Source organism: Oncorhynchus nerka, linkage group LG13 (assembly GCF_034236695.1).
Source record: "Oncorhynchus nerka isolate Pitt River linkage group LG13, Oner_Uvic_2.0, whole genome shotgun sequence".
NCBI classification, from domain to species: Eukaryota; Metazoa; Chordata; class Actinopteri; order Salmoniformes; family Salmonidae; genus Oncorhynchus; species Oncorhynchus nerka.
In genome coordinates, this window is record NC_088408.1 from 95,321,829 (window position 1) to 95,331,828 (window position 10,000).

Genomic DNA, 10,000 nt, shown 5'->3' on the forward strand with positions numbered 1-10,000 from the left:
GTGTTGGTACGTCATAGTGTGTTTGTGTTGGTACGTCATAGTGTGTTGGTATGTCATAGTGTGTTTGTGTTGGTACGTCATGGTGTGTTTGTGTTGGTACGTCATGGTGTGTTTGTGTTGGTACGTCATGGTGTGTTTGTGTTGGTACGTCATGGTGTGTTTGTGTTGGTACGTCATGGTGTGTTTGTGTTGGTACGTCATGGTGTGTTTGTGTTGGTACGTCATAGTGTGTTTGTGTTGGTACGTCATAGTGTGTTGGTATGTCATGGTGTGTTTGTGTTGGTACGTCATGGTGTGTTTGTGTTGGTACGTCATGGTGTGTTTGTGTTGGTACGTCATGGTGTGCTTGTGTTGGTACGTCATGGTGTGTTTGTGTTGGTACGTCATGGTGTGTTTGTGTTGGTGTGTTTCTGTTGGTACGTCATGGTGTGTTTGGTATGTCATGGTGTGTTTGTTTGGATGATCCAGAAGAAGATTGGGAGAATGTCATATGGTCAGATGAAACGAAGGCAGGGTAAAGTGACTAGGCATCAGGATAGATAAGGTAAGGTATTTGAGGTAGATATGTACATGAAGGCAGGGTAAAGTGACTAGGCATCAGGATAGATAATAATAAGGTATTTGAGGTAGATATGTAGATGAAGGCAGGGTAAAGTGACTAGGCATCAGGATAGATAAAAATAAGGTATTTGAGGTAGATATGTAGATGAAGGCAGGGTAAAGTGACTAGGCATCAGGATAGATAATAATAAGGTATTTGAGGTAGATATGTACATGAAGGCAGGGTAAAGTGACTAGGCATCAGGATAGATAAAAATAAGGTATTTGAGGTAGATATGTACATGAAGGCAGGGTAAAGTAACTAGGCATCAGGATAGATAATAATGAGGTAGATATGTACATGAAGGCAGGGTCGACCCGCTCCACTACAGCCCCGTTGATGTGGTGCTCTCCCTCGTTTTTCTGTCGTCCACCATCAGCTCCTTGGTCTTTCTGACGTTGAGGGAGAGGTTGTTGTCCTGGCACCACACTGCCAGGTCACTGACTTCCTTCCTGTAGGCTGACTCATCGCCATCAGTGATCAGTCGGTAGGATTACTAACGTCTATGTTAGACTTAAGAGCTGTGAGATGTACACAGCAACATGACCACAGCATAATACCCAGGGTACATATTATCTACACAGTGTCTTAGAGTAGAAGTGCTGTAATATGGACAGAGGAAACCTGCACTCCAACTCCCACTCTGAAATGTGTTTTGAATGTGAGCCCAGTCTTAGCCAAATGAGAGAGCCCAGAAGCAGCCAGAGGCCAGTCTTAATGGCCCCTGGGATTCCAGCCAACAGCACTAGTAGTGCCACTGCAATGGAGACGGATATCCATTTTGTCTCCGCCACCGGCTGTCCCCTGCCAGTCGCAGTCAAACGACTGTGATTTATGAGCGACTGGCTGGCTGCTGGCAGCGTGTACTCAATCTAATGGGCCCAGGGTTCTCACTAGTGTTACCATAGGCTAAGGATATGACGCTCTCTTTCTGGGTTGCCAGGTTGGTGATAGCCTGTCTGTGTTTCCCTACTGACTAAAGTTAGATTAAGTATCAGATTGGTAATCCTGAGTTTTTTTCTAATGACTGTTGAAACGGAGTTGCCAAGTTTGTGACAGCCTGTGTTTCCCAACTGACTATAGTTAGTTGGTTGCCAGATTGGCTATCCTTTTTTTTCCTGTTGACGATAATGAGTGTGTTGCCAGATAGGTGAGAGCCTGCACTGCTCACCCCGTACCAGGTCCTAATCCCCGACACTTGGAAGAGAACGAGACGGCGATATTGAGGCCGGCGTACGGGTACCCTGATGAAACTATGACTGCGTGTAAATAATCCGCCTGACTCAGATAAACCAGCTCTACCCTCTTTTCTATTGCCGAATGTACAATCATTGGAGAACAAACTGGAATGAGCTCCTTTCAAGACTATCCTATCAACTGGACCTGAAGAACTGTAGTATCCAATGTTTCTCTGAAACTTGGCTGAACAAGGACAAATATTCTAGCTTGTTTTTCTATGCATCGGCGGGACAGAACGGCAGTGTCGAGTCAAGGGGGTTGGTGTGTTTCTTTGTTAACAACAGCTGGTGCACGATCTCTAATATTAAGGAAGGAAGTCTCGAGGTTCTGCTCGACTGAGTTTGAATACCTCATGATAAGCTTTAGACCACACTATTTACCAAGAGAGTTTTCATCTATAGTTTTTGTATCTGTCTATTTATCACCACAAACCGATGCTGGCACTAAGACCGCACTCAACGAGCTGTATAAGGCCATAAGCAAACAAGAAAATGCTCATCCAGAGGCGGCGCTCCTAGTGGCCGGGGATTTTAATGCAGAAAAACTGAAATACATTTTAACCAATTTTTACCAGGATGTCACCTGTGCAACTAGTGGCGAAAAAACTCTAGATCACCTTTAGTCCACACACAGAAACACATACAAAACTTTCCCTCGCCCTCCATTTGGCAAATATGACCATAACTCTATCTTCCTGATTCCTGCTTACGAGGAAAAACTCAAACAGGAAGTACCGGGGACGTGCTCAATACGGAAGTGGTCTGATGAAGCGGATGCTAAGCTACAGGACCATTTCATTTACCGGCTTTATTAATAAGTGCGTTGACAACATCATCTCCACAGTAACCATACATACGTACATATCCCAACCAGAAGCCATGGATTAAAGGCAATATCCGCACTGAGCTAAAGGTTAGAGGTGCCGTTCCCAAGGAGCGGGACACTATCCTGGGCGCTTATAAGAAATCCCGTTTTGCCCTCCGATGAACCATCAAACTGGAAATGCATCAATGCAGGACTAAGATCGAATCCTACTGCACCGGCTAAGACATTCGTTGGATTACAAAGGGAATCCCAGTCGCGAGCTGCCCAGTGACGTGAGGCTACCAGATGAGCTACAGTAAATGCCTTCTATGCTCGCTTTGAGGCAAGCAACACTGAACCATGCTTGAGAGCACTAGCTGTTCTGGATGACTGTGTGATCATGCTCTCCATAGCCGATGTAAGACCTTTAAACAGGTTAACATTCACAAGGCCGCAGGGCCAGATGGATTACCAGGACGCACACTCAGAGCATGCGCTGACCAGCTGGCAAGTGTCCTCACTGACATTTTCCCAGTCTGTAAAAACGACATGTTTCAAGCCGACCACCATAGTCCCTTACCCAAGAATGCCAAGGTCACACCGTAGGCTGGTCATGGCTCACATCAACACCATCATCCCAGACACCCTGGACACACTACAATTCGCATACCGCCCCAACAAATCCACAGATGACACACTCTGTATTGCTCTCCACACTGCCCTTTCCGACTTGTACAAAAGGAACATCTCTGTGAAAATGCTGTTCATTGACTACAGCTCGGCATTCAACGTCATAGTGCCCTCCAAGCTCACCACTAAGATAAGGTCGTGAACAACTCCCTCTGTAACTCCCTCTGCAACTGGCAAGCCGTACCGATGTACCTGAACAGTTTCTACCCCCAAGCCATAAGACTGATAAATAGTTAGTTAAACAGTTCACCAAATAGCTACCCGGACTTTCTGCATTGCCCCTTTTTGCACTAACGTTTTTGACTCATAAAACACTTCTGCTGTTTACTATCTGTCATTTTACTCCTAGTTATATGTACATGTCCACATCAATTACCTCATACCCCTGCACATCGACTCGGTACTGGTACCCCTTGTATATTATTACTCACTGTGTATCTAGTATTACTGTTATTATGACGTGTTTTAACATTATATTATTTCTCTATTTTATTCCTCTGTATTGTTGGGAAGAGCGAGTAAACCTCTTTACAAAGCATGTGAGGTTGGTTTTGACTTGAATCTCAGACTGACACAGGAATCTCTGTTTAGGCTGGATGTTATTTATTCCTCTACCAGTTTATCTATTTTCCTCGATGTCTAAATTCTCTCTTCTCTCATGCTCTCTCTCTATCCCTGATTCTATCTATCTATCTATCTATCTATCTATCTATCTATCTATCTATCTATCTATCTATCTATCTATCTATCTATCTATCTGTCTGTCTATCTGTCTGTCTGTCTGTCTGTCTGTCTGTCTGTCTGTCTGTCTGTCTGTCTGTCTGTCTGTTTGTCTCTCTTTCTGTCTCTCTTTCTGTCTCTCTTTCTGTCTCTCTTTCGCTCTCTCTCTCAATTCAATCCAATGGGCTTTATTGGCATGGGAAACATGTGAGGTAGATAATATACAAAATACAAAAGTAAAAAATAAACAGTAAACATTACACAATACAGAAGTTTCAAAACAATAAAGACATTACAAATGTCATTATGTATATATACAGTGTTGTAACAATGTACAAAGGGTTAAAGTACACAAGGGAAAATAAATAAGCATAAATATGGGTTGTATTTACAATGGTGTTTGTTCTTCACTGGTTGACCTTTTCTTGTGGCAACAGGTCACAAATCTTGCTGCTGTGATGGCAGACTGTGGAATTTCACCTAGTAGATATGGGAGTTTATCAAAATGTTTTTTTTTTATCGAATTCTTTGTGGATCTGTGTAATCTGAGGGAAATATGTGTCTCTAATATGGTCATACATTGGGCAGGAGGTTAGGAAGTCCAGCTCAGTTTCCACCTCATTTTGTGGGCAGTGTGCACATAGCTTGTCTTCTCTTGAGAGCCATGTATGCCTACGGCGGCCTTTCTCGATAGCAAGGCTATGCTCACTGAGTCTGTACATAGTCAAAGCTTTCCTTAAGTTTGGGCCAGTCACAGTGGTCAGGTATTCTGCCACTGTGTACTCTCTGTTTAGGGCCAAATAGCATTCTAGTTTGCTCTGTTTTTTTGTTAATTCTTTCCAATGTGTCAAGTAATTATCTTTTTGTTTTCTCATGATTTGGTTGGGTCTAATTGTGCTGATGTCCTGGTGCACTGTGGGGTGTGTTTGTGTTTGTGAACAGAGCCCCAGGACCAGCTTGCTTAGGGGACTCTTCTCCAGCTTCATCTCTCTGTAGGTGATGGCTTTGTTATGGAAGGTTTGGGAATCGTTTCCTTTTAGGTGGTTGTAGAATTTAACGGCTCTTTTCTGGTTTTGGATAATTAGTGGGTATCGGCCTAATTCTGCTCTGCATGCATTATTTGGTGCTCTATCTTGTACACAGAGGATATTTTTGCAGAATTCTGCATGCAGAGTCTCAATTTGGTGTTTGTCAAATTTTGTGAAGTCTTGGTTGGTGAGCGGACCAGACCTCACAACCATAATGCCCTTCTTGCCTTGTCTCTCAGATCGTTCACAGCTTTGTGGAAGTTACCTGTAAGCGCTGATGTTTAGGCCAAGGTATGTATAGTTTTTTGTGTGCTCTAGGGCAACGGTGTCTAGATGGAATTTGTATTTGTGATCCTGGCGACTGGACCTTTTTTGGAACACCATAATTTTGGTCTTACTGAGATTTACTGTCAGGGCCCAGATCTGTCAGAATCTGTGCAGAATATCTAGGTGCTGTATAGGCCCTCCTTGGTTGGTGACAGAAGCACCAGATCATCAGCAAACAGTAGACATTTGCCTTCAGATTCTAGTAGGGTGAGGCTGGGTGCTGCAGACTTTTCTAGTGCCCGTGCCAATTCGTTGATATATATGCTGAAGAGGGTGGGGCTTAAGCTGCATCCCTGTCTCACCCCACGGCCTTGTGGGAAGAAATGTGTGTGTTTTTTGCCTATTTTAACCGCACACTTGTTGTTTGTGTACATGGATTTTATAATGTCATATGTTTTTCCCCCAACACTACTTTCCATCAGTTTGTATAGCAGACCCTAATGCCAAATTGAGTCAAAGGCTTTTTTGAAATCAACAAAGCATGAGAAGACTTTGCCTTTGTTTTGGTTTGTTTGGTTGTCAATTAGGGCATGCAGGGTGAATACATGGTCTGTTGTACGGTAATTTGTTAAAAAGCCAATTTGACATTTACTCAGTACATTGTTTTCATTGAGGAAATGTAGGAGTCTGATGTTAATGATAATGCAGAGGATTTATCCAAGGTTGCTGTTGATGCATATTCCACGGTAGTTATTGGGGTCAAATTTGTCTCCACTTTTGTGGATTGGGGTGATAAATCCTTGGTTCCAAATATTGGGGAAGACGCCAAAGCTAAGGATGATGTTAAAGAGTTCTAGTATAGCCAATTGGAATTTGTTGTCTGTATATTTGATCATTTCATTAAGGATACCATCAACACCACAGGCCTTTTTGGGTTGGAGGGTTTTTATTCTCTCGCTCTATCTAGCTCTCTCTCTCTCTCTATCCCTGATTCACTCTCTCTATCTCGCTCTCTCTCGCTCTCTATCTATATCTAGTTCTCTCTATCCCTGATTCACTCTCTCTCTCTCCCTTTCTCCCTCCTTTCTCTCTATCTATATCTAGTTCTCTCTATCTATATCTAGTTCTCTCTATCCCTGATTCACTCTCTCTCTCTCCCTTTCTCCCTCCTTTCTCTCTATCTATATCTAGTTCTCTCTCTCCCTGATTCACTCTCTCTCTCTCCCTTTCTCCCTCCTTTCTCTCTATCTATATCTAGTTCTCTCTATCCCTGATTCACTCTCTCTCTCTCCCTTTCTCCCTCCTTTCTCTCTATCTATATCTAGTTCTCTCTCCCTGATTCACTCTCTCTCTCCCTTTCTCCGTCCTTTCTCTCTATCTATATCTAGTTCTCTCTATCTATATGTAGTTCTCTCTCTCCCTTTCTCCCTCCTTTCTCTCTCATCATCTGATCATTATCCATCATGTGAAGGATAAAGTGATCATTTTGATCTCTTCATCTTTTCCTCATTTTCATATTCCAGCCTTGTGATTGGCCCACTGATAGAAAGTGTGTGTGTGTGTGTGTGGTTTCCTTGGTGATATCCGGTTTTAATATTAAAACTCTGATACGTGTCTATGAGCTCATAATAAAGGTTAGAGCCCTTGGAGTTCTGACAGGGCTCGTGTCCCAAATGGCACCATATTCCTTTTGGGCCTTGGTCATAGTGTGTCAATTGAGATGTGGGCATTGGATTAGAGAAGAGGTAAGACTGGACCAGCTAGCTGCTGTGGTTGGACCATACTGCAGATGGGATAGGGCGGGAACATTCAGGAAGGGATCCTATTACCACTAGGTCTGAGGAGATGGGGTGAATATAGCCATTAGCTGTGGGGAAGGACAATGTGGCCATTATAGCTATTATCTCTGTCTGAAGAGGAGGCGTGGGGGAGAATTGTGGTCCAACTCCATCCTCCCAGGGAGTGATGGTCTCTATGCGGATAGTAAAGTCATCAGTGACAACAACCTGTAAATCTAGATTAAGCCCCCCCCTTCCTCTATTCACTACTTCTTGTTGTGGTACACACACACGCACACACACACACACGCACACACACACACACACACATGTTGACTCAAATACTTTAATCTTTCTCTCTTTAATAGCCAGGCACACATATACTCTCTATCACCCCGAAGCACATTAACTCAGAATGTCTGGACAACAGTCTCCCTCCCTGTCAACATTCCCTACATCACTCTCCTCTCTGTCTCTCTCTTTCTCTTCTCTTCTCTTCTCTCTCTCTCGCTCTTGTCTCTCGCTCTTGTCTATCTCTCTCGCTCTCTCAATTCAAGTTCAATTCAATTCAATTTAGGGGCTTTATTGACATGGGAAACATATGTTAACATTGCCAAAGCAAGTAAAGTAGATAATAAACAAAAGTGAAATAAACAATAAAATGAACAGTAAACATTACACTCACAAAAGTTCCAAAAGAATAAAGACATTTCAAATGTCATATTATGTGCAAATAGTTAAAGTACAAAAGGGAAAATAAATAAACATAAATATGGATTGTATTTACAATGGTGTTTGTTCTTCACTTGTTGCCTTTTTCTTGTGGCAACAGTGTCTCTAATATGTTCACACATTTTGTCAGGAGGTTAGGACATGCAGCTCATTTTGTGGGCAGTGAGCACATATCCAGTCTTCTCTTGAGAGCCATGTCTGCCTACGGCGGACTTTCTCAATAGCAAGGCTATGCTCACTGAGTCTGTACATAGTCAAAGCTTTCCTTAATTGTGGGTCAGTCACAGTGGTCAGGTATTCTGCCACTGTGTACTATCTGTTTAGAGCCAAATAGCATTCTTTCTCTCTTCTTCCCCAAACTAGAAAGATCGTTTTGTTAAACTCATGGATCAACTGCACAACTCTCTTCGGATCGACCTCTCCACATACAGAGTAAGTCTACATCTCTCCTGACTATCTTATCTACCTACCAACTCACTACCAAGTCTAGTAGAGATGATGTGTATATCTAGTGCTATACTTTCAATCTAGAATGATCCATTCACCCTGTACAGTAAAACCACAGAACAAACCAGTCACTGTATATCAACAGTAATTCCTTCAGCTCAAAGCCAGTCTAAATCTCCTGTATCCACATAATTTCCTTCAGCTCAAAGCCAGTCTAAATTTCCTGTATCCACAGTATTTCCTTCAGCTCAAAGCCAGTCTAAATCTCCTGTATCCACATAATTTCCTTCATCTCTAAGCCAGTCTAAATCTCCTGTATCCACAGTATTTCCTTCATCTCTAAGCCAGTCTAAATCTCCTGTATCCACAGTATTTTCTTCAGCTCTGAGCCAGTCTAAATCTCCTGTATCCACAGTAATTCCTTCATCTCTAAACCAGTCTAAATCTCCTGTATCCACAGTATTTCCTTCAGCTCTCAGCCAGTCTAAATCTCCTGTATCCACAGTATTTCCTTCATCTCTAAGCCAGTCTAAATCTGCTGTATCCACGGTATTTCCTTCAGCTCTGAGCCAGTCTAAATCTCCTGTATCCACAGTATTTCCTTCAGCTCTGAGCCAGTCTAAATCTCCTGTATGTATCCACAGTAATTCCTTCATCTCTAAACCAGTCTAAATCTCCGGTATCCACAGTATTTCCTTCAGCTCTCAGCCAGTCTAAATCTCCTGTATCCACAGTATTTCCTTCATCTCTAAGCCAGTCTAAATCTCCTGTATCCACAGTATTTCCTTCAGCTCAAAACCAGTCTAAATCTCCTGTATCCACAGTATTTCCTTCAGCTCTGAGCCAGTCTAAATCTCCTGTATCCACAGTATTTCCTTCAGCTCTGAGCCAGTCTAAATCTCCTGTATCCACAGTATTTCCTTCACCTCTAAGCCAGTCTAAATCTCCTGTATCCACAGTATTTCCTTCAGCTCTGAGCCAGTCTAATTCTCCTGTATCCACAGTAATTCCTTCATCTCTAAACCAGTCTAAATCTCCTGTATCCACAGTATTTCCTTCAGCTCTGAGCCAGTCTAAATCTCCTGTATCCACAGTAATTCCTTCACCTCTAAGCCAGTCTAAATCTCCTATATCCACAGTATTTCCTTCATCTCTAAGCCAGTCTAAATCTCCTGTATCCACAGTATTTCCTTCACCTCTAAGCCAGTCTAAATCTCCTCTATCCACAGTATTTCCTTCAGATCTAAGCCAGTCTAAATCTCCTGTATCCACAGTATTTCCTTCAGATCTAAGCCAGTCTAAATCTCCTGTATCCACAGTATTTCCTTCACCTCTAAGCCAGTCTAAATCTCCTGTATCCACGTACAAATAGTATGTGACCTGGCAGTCTTGGCCAGTCCATAGAACAGTGGACGTGTTGTTTCGTTGAATATTTTTACATATATATATTTTTTTAATTAACCTTTATTTAACTGGGCAAGTCAGTTAAGAACAAATTCTTATTTACAATGACGGCCTACGCCGGCCAAACCCGGACGACACTGGGCCAATTGTGTGCCACCCTATGGGATTCCCATTCACGGCCGGATGTGATACAGCCAGGAATCAAACCAGGGACTGTAGTGACGGCTCATGCGCTGAGATGCAGTGCCTTAGACCGCTGTGCCACTCGGGAGCCCAGTTTATGGGGGCTG

The 10,000-nt window shown here is 42.8% G+C and overlaps 1 protein-coding gene across 4 annotated transcripts in view; it reads left to right on the forward strand.

Moving 5' to 3' along the window:
- LOC115123479 (protein unc-13 homolog B-like) overlaps positions 1-10,000 on the forward strand; it is a 138,826-nt gene that overhangs the window by 74,821 nt on the left and 54,005 nt on the right. For all 4 annotated transcript variants that reach the window (XM_065026869.1, XM_065026871.1, XM_065026870.1 and 1 more), the window contains exon 9: positions 8,223-8,291. In XM_065026869.1, the coding sequence (XP_064882941.1) occupies positions 8,223-8,291 (69 nt within the window). The remainder of the gene's footprint in view (positions 1-8,222; positions 8,292-10,000) is intronic.